The sequence below is a fragment of the Echinops telfairi genome, unplaced genomic scaffold (assembly GCF_000313985.2).
Source record: "Echinops telfairi isolate 266 unplaced genomic scaffold, ASM31398v2 ScPeMD7_31;HRSCAF=116, whole genome shotgun sequence".
NCBI classification, from domain to species: Eukaryota; Metazoa; Chordata; class Mammalia; order Afrosoricida; family Tenrecidae; genus Echinops; species Echinops telfairi.
In genome coordinates this window covers 60,582,877-60,602,942 of record NW_022103928.1, presented here as the reverse complement: position 1 = coordinate 60,602,942, position 20,066 = coordinate 60,582,877, and the positions used below count along the sequence as shown (strand labels likewise).

Here is a 20,066-nt window from a genome sequence, read left to right as displayed (position 1 = left end):
GGCTGTGACGGCAGACTGCCAGCCTTTAGTGGCCAGCACGTGCTCAGTAAGCAAGCCGGCCACACTGGTGAGCTCTTTTGTGTGAGGAGCTCAGGGGGCCTAGCACTGCTAGGTCCTTCCTGCCCACACTTCATGGTGACAACTGTGATGCTACACTGCAGACAGCCCCCACCCCCCATACTCACACAGGCAGGGCCCTGCAGGCCACCTGCAAAATCTGTGCCGGGAAACCCCACTGCATTCCCCCACAGATGAACAGGTTGCCAGGAGATGAGGACCCCTCCTCCAGCCCAGGGAGGGCACTGAACATCTCAGAGCCCTGCCGAGAGAGAGGCAGGTAGCTGCTTAAAAAGTTTTATTTTGTGATCTTTTGTGATCGGTGTCACACGGCCTCCTCCCTGGGAAATGAGACTGAGTGGGTGTCTTCTGTGATGGCAGGCCTCTGCACAGGCCTAGGGAACCCCCTCCCAGCAAAGATGGGGCAGGGCGGGAGACAGGTGTGGCCGCCAGTCAGGATGCAGAGAACTGGAACCCTGTTCCCCACCCCGATCTGGCTGGGGGCTGCTGTGGCACTGGAGAATCAGTCTCCCTTGTCCGGGCATGGCTTTGACCCCTCTGGGCAGGGCTCAGCCGGGCTGAGGCAGGACGTGACTGTGGGTCAAGGTTTCACAGGGTGCTGCTGTTGATGCTCCGGAGCCCGACTCCACGGGCAAACTGCTCCAACAGGCCCCCAATGGCCCCGGAAGGGCTGGGGGCAGCAGTGCGAAGGCCCACCGTGCTGCTGTAGGCGGCCAGGAAGGTGGATCGCACCTCCTGCAGCCGTGTCTCCCGACCACTCAGGGTGGCCGGCCTGTGGGGAAGGAGGGAGAGGAGCTTGCATTAAGGACTTGGAACAGAACCCAATACCCTCACCTGAGTAGGCACCCCTTCCCCTCCCCTCTCCATTCCCACAGAGGAGCAACAGCTTCAATTGGATAAAGTTCCAGCTCTGTTGGAAAAATAGCTGCAATGATTTGGGGGGGAAAGGTTATGAGCAAAAGGAGCCTGTTCATGCCTCACAGCTAACAGCAAGGAGGGGGCCCTGTAGCAGTGAGAGACACCCAAGACCAGGTACCAGATCTCAGCCATCCTGGGAGGTAGCGCCCGGCAGAAGCCACAGATCAGCGTCCACCCTGTGGCTCTAGCTGCACCTCATGGTCCCAGGTGGGCGGTAGGTGTGTGTATACACACACACACATAAAAGATTATGGCCTGGGAACAAAACCCAGCACCTCATATATGTAGAAGAGATCACATGCTCTCCGGCGGCCATGCGCCCTGGGTAACCCCTTCTGAGGAACTTGCTGGGAGCAGTAACGCACTCAATTCACAGGGCAAACATGCCTCACTGGATGCTTAATGGAAGCCCTAGCCCTGGCTGAGTCTGCGAGGGCAGACCAGGCTCCAGTGAAGTGGTGGTGGGGGGTGGTATGTGTGTGTGTGTGTGTGTGTGTGTGTACAGAGAGAGAGAAACAGACCCAAAGAGAGAGCGAGAGGACCCAGAGAGAAAGAGGGGGGGGACCCAGTGCAGCTGCAGGTCTGGGCCACAGTAAATCCGAGTAGCTCTGCATGTGACACTGAGGACAGAGTGGGCACTGGTTTCTGCCACACCATGAGCTGCCCCACATCTCCTGGAGTCCGGAGTGGTCGCATGGCCAGAGGTCAGCCAGCCTCGGAGTAAAGGGGAGAGACTGAAGTCCGTGCTTGCACGCACAGGGCTGTACCCAGGCACCCGTGTGGGCGTGCTCTCCACACTCCAGATCACGGAGACAGAGGGGAAGAGGTGACCCCGTTTAGATAAGAAAGCCGGAGCCCAAAGAGGAGATGTGACACAGAAGAGGCAGTGCTTCCAGGGTGGGCAGAGAGCAGACACTGGCTAGAACCACTCCAAGTGCTGTTCCCCGGCACGAGCTGAGCAGGTGGCTGTGTGAAGTCCAGACGGTGCTCCGAGAGACAGCCGGCCAACAGAGGAGTGAGGTGTGGACCCTGTTTCTCTGATAAGAAAGCCCATGTATGGAGCCTAAACACAGCATCATCTTGCCAAGACTCGACCCTGAGCTCGCCCTCTCCCCCAGTCTTGGGAAGCAATGGGATCACTCGTGTTCTAGCCCCTACATGGCGGGGCGGGGGTTGGAGTGGCCTCTTTCAGGGGCTAATTCCAGGTGAGGGGGGCTCCTGCTCGGGGTGTTTCCTCTAGACACAGTGCTCAAGGCTGTCTGTCTGAACAAGAAGCCCCTATCTTTAAAAAGGTGTGGGCAATCTTTCTTTTCATACTTCAAATACTAAAGATGCCTTATTTGTGGCCACTGGGGGGTGGCTATGCCAAACCCTGGTGGCTGCTGCGGCCCTCGGCCCATCCTGAAACCCCAACACTGGGCTGGGCCAGTTTGCGGCGGGCGGCAGGGCCTTCCTTCCCAACTCCAAGGCTTTGGTGAGGGAGGATGACTCCTCACTCAGCACTCAAGCCCTACAACCTGTGGTAGGAGGTGGCGCGAGGGAGGCTTGCTGAGGGGCCCTTGGCAGCCACATCTGAACAGCAGCCTTGCTCCCCAGGCCACCGGAGGTGCTCCCTGCCTGGCACCTGTGGGGGGCAGAGCAGGCGGCCTGCACAGAGGCAGCCACACCGTGTGTGTGTGTGTGTGTATGTGTGTGTGTTTTGTTGGGGGAGGGGGGGCTGTTGGTGCTAAGAGCTGGAGTCTGGCACTGAAGCCTTGAGGAGAGGGTTTTCTGGCCTGGGGAGACTGCACACCAAGAGGGAGAGGAACAGCAAGGAGCCGGTCCTGCTTGGAGCAGCACAGCCCTGGGGCTCAGCCGGGGACCCCATCCTGCATCTCCCTACCTTCATTGCTACCCCACGCTCTGCTTGCAAAGGCTTTCCACGGCAAGCAGTGCTTGGACTGAAATAGAACCTTTTCTAGCTACAGCCTGGCCAGCTTTCCCGCAGGGACGCCCCCGGACACTGTGCGTGCGTGGGTTTCAGCGGCCCCGGTGAGTGGGCCTCCTCCCTAGGCGGAGACATCCGGATGGGCAGGCACCAGGCCAGCCTGCTTTCCTCCTCCTCAGCACTCCAGAGAGAAAACTCACTGCTGCTGGTGCTGAGAAAACAGCCGTCGCTTCCTGATCGAGCCACCATCCTTCACCGCTCCGGCCCTGTACCCCATGGCTTGTCTTGCAAGTAGCCATTGTCAGGGTGAATTCCCATCAGATGGTTCTTAAAAGAGCAGACATCCTCTCCCAGCTACCCTCGAGCACGCCCTCGGGGATGGTGCTGGTTGGCGGTTAAAGACGATCCCAGGGGTTCCTCTGGCTCACCGACTGGGCATGGCGGGGAAACCATCCTGCCTGCTCGAGCAAGACACTTACAGACAACTGTTAGGGAGCTCATCCAGGAGGCTGAAAGGGAGAGAGGAATCTGTGTGCAGGGCAGCCCGTTCCTGAATACTGCCACAGCCTGTTACCATCTGCCAGCTGCCAAAGTCTGTGGAGAGAGAGGATCCGGGCAGGGGATGGTCCACTGATCTGGGGCAGAGAGGAGAGAGAGCGAGACGTGCACAGTCAGTCATCGGCCTGGCGGGGCCACTGCCGCAAGCTTCTGTCCGTAGAACGTGCAGTCAGCCACTGGCTCCAGAAGTGCCCCAAAGCTGGGTGTGTTGTGACCCACAGAGTAGCAGGTTGTGAGGCAGCTTCAGCGGAGGGGACAAGGCTTCATGCAAAGACTTCTGGGAGCAAAAGGGTAAGTAAACGCAAAGCTTGGTGACAAGTGGTGATCCAGCAACCAAAGCCTGGGGTCAGGGCGTGCCTGCCCTGCTGCGGGGCAGAGCAGGGGTGACATACAGCACGGGAAGGCTGGGGTCACTGAGGCACTGTAGACAGTGGTGACCTACATGGGAGAGCCCAAGGCCCCCTTCTCAGAGCCGTAGTTTGTATGCACGAGCACCAGCCCAGCAGACTCACTAGGCTATGTCCAGAGGGAGGGATGAATCAGGCAGCTGACTGACGGCTTCATCAGACCTCAGATTGGGGCAGGTGGAGGGGGGTGATGCCAAAACCCACAGCTGCCACATTCTCTGTGATACAGCCAACCTCCCTCCTCCCTGCAGCTGTCTCTGAGAGGAGACGATGGATGTGGGAGACATCAAACAAGGCCCTTCCAGCGCTACCCCAGGCCCTGGGGCACGCCATCTTTGAAGTGATGGCTCGCAGGAGCAGTGCTGGTGGTGCAGGAAGACATCTAGTGACCTTGGCCCCACCTGCTGGCTGGGGGTCAAGGACTTCAAGTCTGAGACCACAGGCCGGCTCAGCCATCATGCCACCCTTATTTTAAGCAGCTGTGCCCTGAAGGGACTCAGGACTTCCTAGCCAGCCCCAGCTTCGAGATAAGGCAATAACAGCCCAGAGAGGGTGGGGCACATGCTCTTGGCTCCAGTCGCCACGTCTGACCGAGCAATGCTGCACTGTCTTGAAACAAAGCATCCAGAGACGAGGGAACCCTGCAAGGGCCAACTTGCCACACTCATCAGCCCAGCTCACGTGGGATGAGAACGGGGCATGCCCCGCTATCCTGCAGGAGCCCCTTTCTGCACAGGAGAGTGACAGGGCACAGGCATGTCTGAGCTTCCTCCAGGTCACGTGCGGACGTCAGCCAGCTCAACCCTTCTCTGAGGAGCCTAGCTCCACCGGGTCCATCCACTGTCCAAGTCTGAAGGGAGCTTTCTGTTCCAGCTGTGGCAGTTTGTGGGCACATCTGCAAAGAACCAGAGTGCCGAGTGCCGGGGAAGACGCTGAGCAGCAGTGGCAGGAAGGGCTGGGACAACAGGGCATTTCTTGGCCCCAACCCACGAGGGGGGTGCGGGGAGGGAAGAGGCGAACAAATGCAATGTGGCCACAGACAGGTTCCCTGCAGGGCTCCTGGTCCCCAGCCTCTCCTCTTCTTCCCCCAGTTTCTGGGGTTGTCGGTAAGCAGCACCCCCAGTTGAGAACTCTGCCCAGAGTAGCCGGCGGCTGGCTATTGGCCAGATGAGGCAGCAGGGTGCTGGTTCCCGGGCTCAGCCATCTCTGTGGACCCGGTGGTCCTCAGGACCGAGCACAGGGTCTTCAAGTTAAGGCCGTTGGAACCCTTCATTAAAACCCTGCCCGGCTTGGCTCACAAGATCACCTTCTCTCCTCCCGGCGTCCTCACAGTGCACAGAGCAGCAGGGAGAGGACTATGCTGCACCACGGCTCAGTCCCGACCAATACGGCCCGTCCTCGAAATGAAGAACCGGCCTGAGCGTAGACTGGAGCGCCAACTCAGCACTGGGGAAGAAGGCAGTGGGACACTGTCTCAGCTCACAGAGCGGCGGTTCCAGCAGTCAGCAGGCCGCCTGGAGCACACTGGAGGGGCACACACCGGTTCCTGTAAGCCAGTGGTTCTCAACCTTCCTTAGGCCGCCTCCCTTCAATACAGCTCCTCATGTGGTGGTGATCCCCAACCATAACGTTATTTTCGTTGCTACTTCCTCACTGTCACTTTGCTAGTTATGAATCGTCATGTAAATATCTGATATGCGGGATGTATTTGCATTGTTACAAATTGAACATAATTACAGCATAGTGATTAATCACAAAACATTATGTAATTACATATTATGAAATATTTATGTGTTTTCCGATGGTCTTAGGCGACCCCTGTGTAAGGGTCGTGTGCCCAAGGCACACCTGGCTGGGAGCCTGCAGGCATGTCACTGATGAGCCCCGAGGAAAAGATGAGGGCTGGCTATGTGCCAGGCCCTGTGCTCCAGGACCTCAGTGAAACAGCAGCCAGGGCGGGCATCCGGCTCGCCTCCCCATGTGAGACACAGGACAAGCAAATGGAGCTCAAAGGGGAGAACACCTTCCCACATCGTGCTCGCACACCCAGGAGCGAATGAGCAGCCCGGCCACACATGGGCTCTCCCTCCTCACGAAGGGGGCCCTCGGAGTTTCGGCTCTCTCTGGTTGCAGAGGAGGCCCCGTGTGATTTGTGGCAGAAAGCAGCATGTCCTGGGAGTTGCTGCCGGTAACCATTTTGTGACTTCTAGAGCAGCTGCTACTCGGAGCTGCAAGGCTTACAAGGTGGGCTGCTCATGAGGCTGGCAGTTCAAAACCACCAGCTGCTCTGCGGAACGAAGATGAGGCTTTCCACTCCCAGAAAGTTCCCGTCTTGGAAACCCACAGGTGGTTTTCCCGTCCCGTGAGGCCCTGTGAGTCAGAATCGGCGCGGTGGGACTGCCTGTTTCTGAGCTGCTCTGATGAGAGGAAAGGAGGAAGAACCCCAGGGAGCCGAAGCCGAGGTCAGCCTGTGCTCAACTGGGAAGGCCACCTTCCCACCGGACTTTTCCATTCGGGCCGGCAGCTCTCTCTCTTCGCTGAAATCTCTCGTTTCTCCCAGAAAGCACCTGGACTCACAGTGAAGGCTGGGAGGGAGGGGCCTTGGGAACCAACCTCAGCATTTGCTGACGAAGAGCAAGAAACAGACGCCAGGAGACATCAAGCCCCTCACCTAGAGTCACACGGAAAATGACTCAGACATAAGACCCAGAACCTCAGGTGTTACTAGGTGGGAAGTCCCCGAATTCAGACTTCTCCTGCAACCCGTGATCCCCCCAGGCCTCTCTGCCCACGTGACTCCTGCCAGAAACCTGCCCTAGGGAAGCCTGTGTGCTCAACAAGGGCACCTGGCTCCCTAGAGTCCGAGCAGGCTTTGCACCTCCTCTGAAAAGAATCCTTTCCCTGCAGCCTGGCCTTGACCATCCGTCAGGAGAGGAGGGGTTGGGGGCAGGGGGCAGGGGGCAGCAGTGTCAGAGACTCAGCCAGGGTCTGTGGGATTCCTGCGGCAGCCTGAGCAGTACCCTGGGTGCCTACCGACTTCTCATTGCTCAGTCCTGGTGTGGGGCCCACGGAAGGTGGGGCCAGAATGCCACGTGTCGCAGAAAGCAAGTCTGGTTCTCTGTGGCAGGGCACAGGTGGCCAGGGACAGGACGCCTGACGGGGAGGTGGCAGCAGGGTCCAGTGACAGGGACAGCAGAGCCTGGTGCCTATGTTGCCATGCAAGCTTCTCAGCCACACAGTCTCTGTTCTTCACACAGCCTGACATCAAGCCGGACTCAGCTCGGCCCCCCACCCCCACCCCCAACAGATGGCCAAATGCAGAGCTGACACTGAGGCCAATACCAGCGGTTCTGGGGAGGCGGGTTCCCCAGAGCACCGGCCTGTGACTGGCGACCTTTTAACAACAGCCCAGCCACGCAGCTGTCAGAAGCTGCGGCAGTCGGCTAACACTGCAGAAGAGCACAGGTCTGCCCAAGGAGAGGACGGGTAAGTCAGGACAACTCCCTCCCGAGCTACACCCACTACTGAGAACAAAGCTGTGCCAATTCCTGTCACAGTGAGCCTTGCTTTGAAATGAGAGGTGCTTGTGGAAGGAATCTGGAGCATATAAACCCCGATGATTCGCATGATGAGACATAGCTATACCAAGGGCATTCTCACCCCTTTGTCCCCCAAGACTCCCCTGCAGCCTGCAGCCTTTAAGAGCTGATTGGCTAAGAAAAGCAGGGAAACTAAGGGCAGGATCCCTCAGGCACTTTAAGATAAAAGAAACCAAATTAATTTTAATGTTAATGGGAATACATAATTAGAATGCTCCAAATCGGAATAGTCCTGCAAAGCCTTCTGCAAACCAGCATGCCATTCTCAGGAAGCTTGGCTGTGATCCCCGCTCAGATCCAGAGGGACATCCCCCGAAGGGTGCAGGCAGGGTGCAAGCTCACATCAGCAAAGCTCACGCTCCCTTGGGTCTGGCTGTGCTAGGCTTGGCCAGGCCCTAGCACACCCCCAAGTCCACCAGGCTGGGGGATCATCCTGGACCAACCCACCACAGGCAGAGACACCGGGGAGGCTCAGGGAGATAGGTTAGGGCAGCTCTCTCATTGAAACCAGCCCCAGACTGGGAAGCAGGGTCTTTGGGCAGCAGAAAGGGGGCGGTCAAAAGCTGGGAGGGCAGGGAAGGGGGTGGGCATGGCCTTGGCATAAGAGTTCAGGTGGGGGAGTTTAGGGGAACATTTTGGCTTCGGCCCCAGTGATCCAGCGGGGAAAGGTCAGGCCCCCCAGGAGGCCCCATGTCAGCCCTGCGCAGAGGGCAGCAACAGGTCAAGTGGGTCTGTCTGCCTTTATCATCCCCTCCTCAGCCAAGTCCCTAGGAAAGAGTCTCCAGCAGAGCCGGGGTCTCATTTAACAGACTTGGGCCAATGCAGTCAGGAGCTCTTCCCTGCCTCAGTTTTCCTGTCTATGGGGAGGACCTTGGGTCCTCCACTGCCTGTCTCTAGAGACCCACAGAGAAAAACCAGAGGACGGCCAGGAGAAGGCGGCTCCAGAAGTTTCCAAAGATCTTCCGTAAGAGGCAGCTAAGACTGTTACCAAAAAAGAAACAGCACCTGCAGCCACATGATCGCTGTGACATGGCTTGGATTTGGGAAGGACCCCAAGTGCATGCTCTTCCGGTTAAACGCCCCGTGCTCCCTGGATGTACCGTGGACCTCCCGTTGCTTTGTGCTCACTTCTGGACAGACGTTCCCAAGAAGCTAGAAAAGCAAGACGCTGCAGGAAGCACAGCTGGCTCCTTGCCCGCGGCACACCAGCCCTGGCACCAGACAGGGCATAAGAGCCCCGAGAGGCATCCCTGCTATCAGGATGAAGGGCCAGAGAGACCGAGGCTCCTCCACACCATCACACCATGGTATCTCCTGGACTCCCCACCTGGCAGACCCAGGAAGCAGGAATCTCAAACTGCTCTACCAACCGGCCCCTGCTCTGTGCCATGGGCTGGCCTGGGCATCTCCCCAAGCTCTGTACATGCACTCCATACGGCCTGCTCCCTGCACCCCTGGCCCTGGCAGCAGGGAAGGTGTCTCCATGTTACACCGACCCCCTGGCCTGAGTCCACATGCTACTCTAGCCTCCTGGGTCCCACCACCCACCAGGCCACACACCAAGGCACCGGATCCTAAGCATTAGCACAGGTAGCTCAGTCGCCTCCAGCCCCGTAAGGGGGAGACCTCACCACCTCCACCAGCAGGCTCGGCGCAGAAGCTCCTCACCTGGGCTTAGGGACCTCCAGGGGACTGCTACCCAGCCTGAAAAGGTGGTCAGAGTGGTTGGAGGAGGAGGAGCTGGAGGACTTGGCCTCCCCCAGCCCCGGGTGCGAAGGCAGGCGGTCTTCCGCAGGCTGTGGCCGGCTCCAGAGCACGCTCTGTGGCGAGGATGAGTGACTCTTCCTCCTGCGGTGGGGAGAGCAGAGGTCAGGCTTCCAGCTGCCCCACCGCCCCTCACTGCAAAGGGGCCACACAGAGGTGGGCATGTGCTTGGCACACAGTCTGCTCCCTGGGCTCAGGTCTTGAAGCAGGGATGGGGTCTTCATGGTGGGACTCGTGTCCCTCTTACACTGCACCCCTGGGTGCGGAGTGCACACGATGCCCCGCCCTCAGATGCTACAAAGAATCTAAAGGCATCTTTCTGGAGAGTTCTCAAAGGAGTGGACCCTTGGACACCACATCACCCACTCCACAGGCACCAGCTGCCTTGTCTGGTCTGCCCGCCCCTACGGTTGGCTGGCCCAGCAAGCTCTTCCCTCCTGCCACAGGAAGCCCTAAGCAGATGGTGGGTCTCAGGGGCCCCCGCAGAGTCGGCAGGGCAAAGAGCTGGGCTCTTAGGCCTGCTGTCAGACGTCTCCCTTTGTTCCAGGGGCTCCCGCTGCACCCTGAAGCTGATGCTCTGGCCACAGCTGTGAGCAAGCCTGGCGCCTCACCAAGCTGCCTGAGTCTGGGCTCCGGCTGGAAGCAGCTCCACGGCCTCGTAGGTAAAGCTCCCAGCTGCTCCTGGGGAGCTCTCCATGATCAGGGAGAAGTCGCTGCCAAGGCTGGTGGTGCTGCCCCGGTCCCTCCGCCCTGCAAGAAGCCAATGCCATTGTCAGCACATGGGTCCCCACCACGCAGCTGGCAAGAACAACTTCTAGAAGGCGCAATTCCTATGTGGAAGAGCTGTGCAGGGGAAGGACTCACTCAGCATGTAGATATCCTCCAGGGTGAGCACTGCATCCCTGGCTGGCAAACTCTTCCTCCTGGAAGCAGACAACCAGGGCCGTGAATTCTCCTGTGACGCCCGTCTGGTCCACGCCTGCCCCACTGCCAGTTTGGATCAATGTATGCCCAAGGTCAACAAAGCACACCACCCCGTAGCCTGGGCCTGAGAGGCAAGTCTGGGAGCTTGCAGGGGCCTCAAGAAAGACACCACCTTGGAAGGGTTTGTCTAAGGCTGGACGACTTCTGCTCTGGCAGGGTGGGCTGCACGAGGTGCCTTCTGCAGAAAGCCAGGGAAGGCAGGCCGAGACCTGACAGCTCTGCAGGGGCCAAGCGGGTGGGAGCTGGGGATCTTCCTGTCCCTGCCCTGCCTTGCTCTTCTCATTACAGGGCATCACTAGTCCAGGCTCAGGCCCAAGCCTCCTGCTAGCCTGGCTCCAGCTGACCCCAGCATCTCTCCCTGGCCTTTTTTCGGCCTCAGGCGGCAGCTAGCAAGCTGAGTACCAGCTGCCGGGCACACAGGGAACAGGGCAGAGCAGGATGGAGAGCAACCCTGCCCAGGGCACAGCAGGGCCCCATTTTACCTGTGTGTCTTCAGAGCACAGAACTCCTCGGAGGTGATATGCTTCAAAAAATTGAAGCAGAAGAAGAAAATCTAAGAGAGAGACCAACAGGAGCAGGCGATGAGAAGATGGCCTCCCCAGGGAGATGGCGGGTGGGGGCAGCAGATGGCAGCCCGGCTCTGGGCCTGACAGGAGAAGCGGGTCTAGAAACAGCCTGGGAGCTGAGAAGCTTCGGGACCCAGGGATGCACGTGGAAAGGAAAGGACCATTTCCTTACTGGAAACAGGAGAGGTTAAGACACCAGAGTCCCATGGGTCATGTTTTTTCAAGACGTGAGATTTTTCATGACTCAGACATTTTCACATTGTGCAAAGGATGAAGGAGACAATAGCTTCTCCTCTTACTCCCTTCTGAGAAGACTGGACTCCTGGGTGAACAGGAAAGGGCAGCTGAGAGCCTTAGGGAGGCAGGGAGATTAATGGGCACAGCAGGAGCATGAGGGCAGAGCAAAGGGTCTCATTGGTGGAGGCGGGTAGAACGGAGGATCAGAAGCAGGATTCCCACGCAGAGTCCCCTGGAACAACCTCATGAGCTCTGCAGCCCTGGGAGAGGGAGGCAAGGGGCAGCCAAGAGGGAGGATCAAGAGGTCGGTAGGCGGCCTCAGGGCCAGGTGAAGAAGAGGCTGCAGGAACGAGGCCTGGGCTTGAAAGAAGCCTCAAACTGGGCCCGTGGTGCCCACAGTCAGCCAGGTGACAGGACAGCTGGGATTCAGGTCAGTGTGAGCCTCGGCCAGCGCCCAGTCAAAAGGGCGCAAAGGACATCAAAAGGCTGGCGTGGTGGGCAGTGAGGACAAGGAGGAGGCTTTGCTCACGGGCCTGGCTGACTGTAGACAGCCTAGAGCAGGTGTGGTGGGAAGGAGAGGGCAGAGGAGCTTCCATGTGCTGGAGGTCAGGATGAGGACGTGGAGAAGGACTTGTCAAATGGTCCCCAAGTTGAGCACAATGTAACAGGGCCACCGTAGGGAGGATGGAGAGAAGTGACACGGGGCATGTGCCAGGAGTGCTGCCCTGTCCACCCCCACTCTGCTCCAGCTCTCACTGAGCATCCCATTCCCACCACGCTCCGAGCCCAAGGCACGCAGTGCCTGAGCTGTGAGCAACTAAAGACCCAGATCAGGACTTACCTCCTCGCCTTTGCTGAGCCGATCTACCAACATGTGTCTGAAAGGAGGAAATGGAGTCAAACCAAGCCAAGAGGGCCAGCATGGGACCAGGGTTCTTGGCACCTGAACTTCAGGTGGGGCTTGAGCCGCACCTTCAGTCCTCCCAGGGCCGTGGGCTTGGCCACACCTCCAAACCGGGGTTGCATGCAGAAACCCAGTCCACAGAACATTGGCTCCACCCTCCATGCCCACCCCACAGCTGTGTCGCTCTCAGCGTACCCAAAGAGGAACCAGTCATAGGCCACAGTCAAGTAGAGGATCTCAGCAGGCTTCAGGGACGTGTGGATCAGCCCATCCTGGAGAAAACAGGGACCAGACGTGAATGCTGCCTTTCCCACGGAGTAAGCAAGAGTCCCCTGCCCTCGCCTCACCGCAGAAGCTGGGCCACAGACCCAGTAACAGTCCAGGACCCACCCAGGGTACAGCCACAGAGGAGGGAGGCGAGGACCAGCCCCTGGAACAAGCTGAGTGCTCCAATGGGGTGGAGGCCTCTGAATTCCCAGTGCCCTCCCAACCCCCCCACCCCTGTCCCATACTCACAGCCCACAAAGAAAGGCGGAGGAGAGAGATGAAGAGGGGGGTCCGGTCCCAGCCTGAGATACAGTGCACCAGCAGTCCGAAGTCATCTACGTAGGGGCAACGCAGAACGGAGGCCGGCTGAGATGGTGGCACAGGGAAGTCAGTCTACCCCAGTCCTGCTCGCCCCCAGATTCCTTTACAATCTAGTACAGAGTGCAGAGGGTGAGAGGCATCAGTCTTTGGTCTATAACACGACATCTCTCTACTGGCTACAGGTTTCGTGCACCTCTGGCAGCAGTTCAGCTTGGACTGTCTGCTCTGCCCAGGTCACTGAATGGGCTGCCTGCATCTCTTGGCCCGATATGTCTCAAAAGGGCACGGCAAGAGTTTGGGAGTGGCGTGGCCTTCACAGTGCTGCCTGTGAACTGCAGGGATTGATCTCCCTGGCCAGCAGGGAGCCAACAGATCCCATTGCCAGCAGCTCCCCGCTGGGCCAACTGCCCCAGGAAGGACTGCTAGCTTTGGGGGAGGAGTGGTCTCTGCTCTCCTGTCCAAGTGATGGGTTCAAAGAATGCTCCTGGGGCAAAAGTATCACCTCTGGGGGAGCGCCAAGGGTCGGGGACACATGTGGAAGGGACGCTGGCCACGAAGCTGACCACCACACGGCAGCGGTGAGAAGTGGAGAGAGCTTCCTGATATTCGTTAGGCCCCGAGATCTGTCTCAGGACACCCTGGTCACACTAGCCAATGAATCTCCAAGTCCAAGCAAGTGCGCCTCCAGGTGTGCCTCAGAGCCAGTCAGCTCCAGACACCTCGGCCTGTCCCGGTCCTCCCACCACGCTGACACTCAGGGTCTGTGCAGCTGGAGGGCAATGAGTTCTGGATTTCACCCCCTGGGGTCCTGAAGGAACTGAAGCTCTGCGCCGCACAGCAGAGCGCGATGCGCGTGGACAGCCCCTTCCTGGGAGGAGATGCAGAAAGGCAGCTCGTGGTCTCCGTCAGTCTGCCTGGGGAGGGCAGAGGGCGTGGCTCACCGTCACTGTTCACGATGGAGAGCAGCAGCTTCAGGTAGTTCTGTGTCTGTTGCACCAGGTCCCAACTCTACGCAGGAAAGGAAAGGGGCTTCAGGGAGAGATGTCGCATGCAATACGAGTTGGGGGCATTGCATCATCCAGAATAAAACAGAACTTGGGGCTCCCAGTCACAGGCTGGACGCTCTCCCACTGCCCCTCATGCTTACTGATGGGCAGCCCCCCCCCCCCACATGAAGTAGCAAGCCCCCATGCTGCTGTCTTGGGACTCAGGTAAAGTCAGAGAACAAGCCCTGAGCCGGAGCTGGCTTCTGAAAAGCGAAGTGGAAAGTCATTGCTCCTACGTTCACCACCACGCAGAGACGGCTCACACAGCCACCTCCTCATCCAATGCCTTTCCCTCGCTTTCCCACGCTCCGCACTGCGCGCTCTCCATGACTGACAACGCTGTGTGCTGGGCAACGGAAACAAGACGCTCGCGGTAGGAGAGGGAGCCTCAGGGAAAGGGGAAAGACAGCAGCTGGAACCTCTGTTCCAGCCCAGGCCGGCCTCTGAGCAGCAGCCCTGGGATTCCGCGGAGGGGGCCTGACCCCGTTCGGCAGCAGTCTCCCAGGCCGGCTGGCACTGGCTCTCCTCACGAGTGCTGCTCCGTCTGCACGGAGGGCGATTCTCGGGGGGCGGGCAGCCGTGGTACTTGTAATCGGGATGGTTTTCCCAGGAATTTAAAACCAGCTCATTTACCTGACCCTCCCGCAGTCCCCAGGGAGTTCTGACCCACTTCTGACAGCTCCAGAGACACTGCTGCAGGGCCTCGCTAATCACATCCGTGCCGCAGAAGCACGAGGGCTCTCTGCAAGCACGGGCTCCCGTGTCACACACATGACCACCGAGACGCCACCGAGCTGGGGTTCTTGGGTGGGGGGGTGAAGCTAGACAGAGCATGAGGAAGCAGAGAGGCAGGGCGGAGTGAGGGGGGTGGCGGGAGAAGAGCAGGACATCCACTCCCAGGCCTGAGGCGAGCGGAGCTGGGGGAACACAGGAAGTCCCTGGGGACAGGCAGAGTACCAGGCCTTTACGCATGTTTTCATGTCTGGACCAACCCCCTGCCCCACCGCAGCTCATCCTTTTTCAAAGGTCCACCCCAGTTATGTGCACAGCCAGTGGGCACTGGCCGAGAGTTCACACCTCCAGCCCCTGCCTCCGGCCACAGGCGACTCTAAAGGGGCATGCAAACACTTTAAAGGGTGTCATGTAGCTAACGGTGATGTCATGATTTGTAAAAATATGGCTGCCGAGTAATTTTTAAATTGTTGTGAGGGAAAAAAAAAATTGTTGTGAGGGACAGGACTGGCTCTTTTGTCTCAAAGGCTTGCCAACCCCTGGCTGGGCCTGAAGCCCAAAAGGGCAGAGGTCGTTGCCTGTGCGAGCGCACACATGCACCACTCTCCAGGGCAGAGCTCTTGGAGCAGTCCCATACACGGACGCCCCGGCCCTGGGCAGCAGTCCGCTCTGGATGGGCCACAGGGCACAGCCCAGAGCCAGCACCCGATGGGATTCTAAACGTGGACTCCACACTGCTCCCTCCTGCAGGTCCCCTGTGGGCTATCACTGTGGGCCTCGTCTCCCGAGGACCTGGCTCTAGGGACACAGCAGGTGATGGCAGCAGGGCTGGAGCGCTGGTACAGCCCACAGGGAGGGCAGACAGCGCAGACCCTGATGCCTGTGTGGGGACTCTGGTCCGTGAAGGAGCATGGGGCCTGGGGGACCTGGAGGCAGTGGGACAAGTATCTCCGGCAGAGGGTACAGCACTTGCAAGGCTGGAGGGCGCGCGTGAGGCAGGAACATGCCGGCTAGGGCTGTGTACGGAACAAGTGGGCCAGCCACGGGGAACAGCCGCTGCGGGAGGGGCTTGGGCAGGTGACAGACTGTGACCATGCTTGCTGTCTGCCAGGCCCTGGGGGCAGCACCCTAGTCCCTTTCCCTGTCACCTTCAAAGGGTTAATAGTGCAGAGCAGCCTGAGAGGTATGCCACCCCCGGGGACCCTGGTGCTGGAGGGGCAGGGGGCAGAGTCCTTCCCCGGAGAGGCAGAAAATGGCAGGAGGCCTGACCAACACCGAAGGCACAGCCCTCTGGAGAAAGTCTACCTCCAACACCCTCCCCTGCCCTTGTACTGGAATCTTATTCGTCTTTATTCCCTTGAGCTAACGGGCATCCTACTTTTAATTATCACTGCACCACTCACAGCTGTCTGGAGCTTCAGTCTGGAGACACCTGCACACAGTGAGCCCGCTCCAGCCATGCACCACCTTAAGACAGTGTCTCCATGCCACCAGACAGGGGAGGGGCAAGCCATCTGCTCACGGTCATGGAGCTGGAGGGCTGGGCTAGGCCAGCCAGACCAACAGAACTCGTCCTCTTCTGCCACCAGACACCCCACCCCCACCCCACCCCGCTGCAGGGACAGACAGCTTCGGGAGTGTAGTTTTTCAGACCCAGATTGTTCCTTGGAAAGGAGGCAGAACGGTGATGAAGGGCCAGGCTGGGCCCGGCGCACTTGACGGCTCTGTGCACAACAAACCAACAACGGGCCTAGCAGTCCTGTTTTGTGCAGCCTGGGACACAGACAAGGAGCCAGGCACCACTAAACCCGTCCCTTCTCCAGGCCACGGGAACAACTGACTTGTTCTCTCTAGGGCCCTCGCCTAGGGAGACACCTGTGTCAGAGACCTGCCATCATCCCAACGCACCCACTCTAAAGAGTCCTGGGGACGAGGCGCTGGACCCCCGCGCCCCTTCTGAAGCCCTCTGCTATTTGGTAAGCAAAGTGCCAAGTGATGTGGGGTACAGGTTCCTAGTGCAGGAGGGGGGGTCTCTCTGAGAGGCTACCTGTCTCTCTGAGCAGGACGGGGTGATCCAGGTCTGGGGACAGAGGAGAGAGGGTGCTTCTAGGTGTTGCCAGACTTGGTCTCTCATGAGTTTAGCTCTGTGCTAGCTTCTTCATTGGAGAAGCCCAAGCAGGTCTTTAACACAGTGATCACAGCCTGGGAAGGGGTGCCCAGGAGGTTAACAGGAATGTAGAAGCAGGCACCCTACCTGCTGGACATCTTCCTTATGTGGACACCTGAGACAGACCCTGAAGGGTAGCAGTCGCAGCCAGGCAGGGGACAGGACATGGGTATGGTGGAAGGACCAGGCCACGTCATTCTGACTGGAGCAGGTGGCAAGCGAGCCCACCGGCAGCCCCTGGGCAGTGTGTTCAGAATGATCAGGAGATGGTGTGATGAATGGAGTTGCACATCCCCAAAAGAAAGGCTGCTGGAATTCTAACCACTATCACACCTGTGAGGGTAATCTAATCCATCAGTTGGGGTAAAACCAATAGAAGGTTGATCCAGAACCGTGGTTCTATAGACAGCACATCAAACAAAGCACCCCAAGGTGAGCTGGCAGCTACTAGCAGCCAAGACAAACAAAGAAGGCCCTCTCCCGAGCCATGCCCTGACCTTGGACTTCCAGCTGCCTGAACTCCAAGAAAACAGGTTTCTCTTCTCTGAAGCAGCTCTAGGGAACTCGGAGAACAGACGGCTCCCTAGAAAGGACGGCGGGCTGCAGCCAGGACAAGCACAATGGGAGCTATAATCAGCTGAGGGCGGCAGTGCGCACGAGAGAACAAAGAGAGCATGGCAGGAGCTCCGACACAAGAAACGGGCTCCAAGAGGAAGCCCCTGGTGGGTGCAAACCTTGGAATGAATCAGTCAGGAAGCTTTAAGTATCTGGGCCATGAGCGGATCGGAGACAACTAAGGCAGCAGGTAAGCCTCCCTCCTGTTCCTGAGTGCCGAGAACCAAGGGGGCCTGAAGGCAGAAGCCAGCCACCACCACCAGGCAGCCGCACAAGGGGCCCCTCAGTGCCCCCCTGCCCGCCTCCATTCAGGCCCTCCCTCACCTGATACTGGCTCCAGTCAATGTTCAGAGAGCGGGCCAGGAAGTCGGGGATGCTCAATGGGGCGTCAACGTAGTCCTGGGGCAGAAGACACGGTGAAATGCATGCTGGCCACAGGAGGCTGCAGTGTTGAGGGCCCTCACTGGGACTACGGGACTGTGAGACCACAAGGCAGAAGGCCTCACACCAAGCTCTTGACTTCTCGAGGCCAGACCTCAGTGCCACCCCTGGGGGTCGACAGTGAGAAGTCAAAGTGGTGAGGTCATGCACCGCAGCTAAATGGAGTTTGTCGGTCAAATAGGTGAATCTGCTACAGAAATGGGCAGAATCAACTGTGCCCTGTCCCCAGAGGTTTCCGGTGGTCGGTGCCCCTTGCTGGGGAAGCAGCTGCAGAGCTCTGGGCCTTTACAGATAGCCAGGAGGTCAGTCCCTGCCTCCCACCAGAAACTCAGAGAAGAGCAAGGGACTCAAAGGGGAAGAAGAACAAGGGAGGCACGAGGGAGGAGGAAACAATGGGACTCCTTCCGTGAGACAAAGGGAAGGGCGGGGTGCCCCCCCCCCAAAGTCGCCCAGCTGTTCCCCTTGGGCTTGCTTTACAAACAAGCTCATACCTGCTTCCAGTTAAAGATGAGCCCTTCGGCCATGTAATCCCGATCCTTATACTCCTTGAAAAATTCACAGCCTGCAAAAGAAGGGGAGAGTGAAGACACCTACTTCTTAGCCAGGGTCTGGGCTGGGTGTGGATGGGCTGGGTGGCCACCGGCTCAGCTCATCCATTTCTGCATGCTGGTGCCCCAGAACCATGACTGACACAAATGGGACAGGCTGGGCACGGGCAGGAGCCAGGGTCCAGGCTTCCCTCTCTCGGAGTGCGGCCTGCCTCTGCTCCTCTCTTCACCTGCTGTGTCAGGTGACTGCCACCCTTTTGCAGGTGCCTGTCCCACATGTGCCTGCAGGGCCAACAGCCAGCAGCGTGCTTGCTCACTCAACAGATATGGGCTCACTCTTCCTTGATTCTGTCCCCGGACAAGGACCGGACTATGACAACACCCTGGGGAGGACCAGCATCGGGAGTGTGACAGGTGCTCCCGGGCATCCCCACCCCATCCGGCCAATGCTGGGAAAGCCACCTGTAGACTGGAGCAGGGCCACAGGGAGGGAGGGAGGCAGGGGAGAGACGGGGCGCTGGCAGCCCTCTGCTCAGCTCAGAGATGGTGAACAAACAGCTAATTGCCAGGCCTTGGTTTCTTCATGGAAAATGGCTATTTACGGGGGTCACCCGACACACAGCACCTCCTGGAGCGTGGACACATGCAGCCCTCCAATGGCAGCAGCCACTGCTCTCACTGTGTCTCAATAGCCACAGGGCCCCGTGGCTGTTTTCAGCTGAGAGCCTGCTACCTCTGGTCAGAGAGCAAGCACCTTGTTTGGCTCATGGTTTCTGCTCGCAGAGTCTGACCACACACTATGTAGTTCAGGCCACCAGAGGGTCCATGCCACAGGCCAGGGGAGACCCACGGAGAGCATGGGGGCAGCACAGACTGAGTCACGTGGCTTTGGCCACATGTGCCTATCTATGAGGTCCCTGAAGGCAACAAACTGGCCAGAGGCCGACAAATTTTACATGGAGCCACATCTCCGGCAAGTCTGGGCCAAGTGCGAGGCCACACCGGGGACGTTTGGAAAGGCTCCTGTGAAGATGCAAGTTTGGAGGGGAGGGAAGGAAGGGCCCAGGAGCCTCTTCGAACACAAACACACACACAGGCATGCACCCACAACCCCCTACCCCCCACCCCGCTTGCTAAACCCCGTAGGCCTCACTGCTGATAGAGAGGCTGGGGAAAAGTCCCAGCTAAAATGATTCAGCCTATTCTTGGGAGGAGATCCATGATCCAACATCCAAGATCAGCCAGAGGCCCTGAGCTCAAAGCCAGGTTTAGAAGAGGCACCAATTATCTCTGGAGCACCTGTGAAGTACTCTGTTTTCCCAAGCTGGCGCTGCTAAAATCACCACCGGGGCTCCAGGCTAAGCTCACATCATCCTGCAAAGGAGAAGTGGCTTTGATGAGAAAAGACAGAATGATACACAGACTCCGAAGCTTGGGAAACACCCGATGTCCCTGGCCCAAAGAACTGAGAGGTGAGAGAACAAAAGGCGTGTGGGCAGCAGCTCTTGTGAGAAGGGGCCGCTAGGCCGCGGCCCGGTTATTTTGGGGCCCAACAGGAAGTGCTATAGAGCACTTCTCATTTCCGAGGGCCAGGCTAAGCCCAGGTCAGCTTGCTGCAGCTAGACGACAGCATCACTGCCTGTCTGGCTTCAAAGTCGCCAGGGAGCGCCAATGAGAGGCCTTCAATGACACCACAGTGGATTTCATGGTCTGCTTTGAATAGCCGCAGCTCTGCCCCTTCTCCTTGCTACATAAGGAACACACGCACTGAAAGAACAGAGAAAGGAAGAAAGGACAAGACCGGTAAGTGTATCAAGTAAGAAATGCTTCTCTCCATCCTTTGACCTGGTGTGGCCCCCACCCCACCCCATCTTTTTAATTGTTATCCAGCTCTCTTTAGTCCAAAGCAGTGGAGACACACATGGCTGTGTGTCATCAACCGTCTGAGAAGAATGGGACGGAGAGGGGGAGATCACGAAAGATCTCA

At 58.5% G+C, this 20,066-nt stretch overlaps 1 protein-coding gene across 1 annotated transcript in view; it reads right to left on the bottom strand.

Annotated features, from left to right (window-relative positions):
• Positions 1 to 340: 340 nt before the first annotated feature.
• MTMR14 (myotubularin related protein 14) overlaps positions 341 to 20,066 on the bottom strand; it is a gene marked incomplete at its 5' end in the record, with an annotated part of 39,325 nt that continues 19,599 nt past the window's right edge. The window contains 12 exons of the mRNA XM_045289842.1: positions 341 to 850; positions 3,403 to 3,558; positions 9,156 to 9,335; positions 9,863 to 10,001; positions 10,116 to 10,174; positions 10,718 to 10,788; positions 11,880 to 11,916; positions 12,138 to 12,214; positions 12,459 to 12,544; positions 13,472 to 13,538; positions 17,415 to 17,489; positions 18,023 to 18,093. Coding sequence (XP_045145777.1) covers positions 667 to 850; positions 3,403 to 3,558; positions 9,156 to 9,335; positions 9,863 to 10,001; positions 10,116 to 10,174; positions 10,718 to 10,788; positions 11,880 to 11,916; positions 12,138 to 12,214; positions 12,459 to 12,544; positions 13,472 to 13,538; positions 17,415 to 17,489; positions 18,023 to 18,093 — 1,202 coding nt within the window. The remainder of the gene's footprint in view (positions 851 to 3,402; positions 3,559 to 9,155; positions 9,336 to 9,862; positions 10,002 to 10,115; positions 10,175 to 10,717; positions 10,789 to 11,879; positions 11,917 to 12,137; positions 12,215 to 12,458; positions 12,545 to 13,471; positions 13,539 to 17,414; positions 17,490 to 18,022; positions 18,094 to 20,066) is intronic.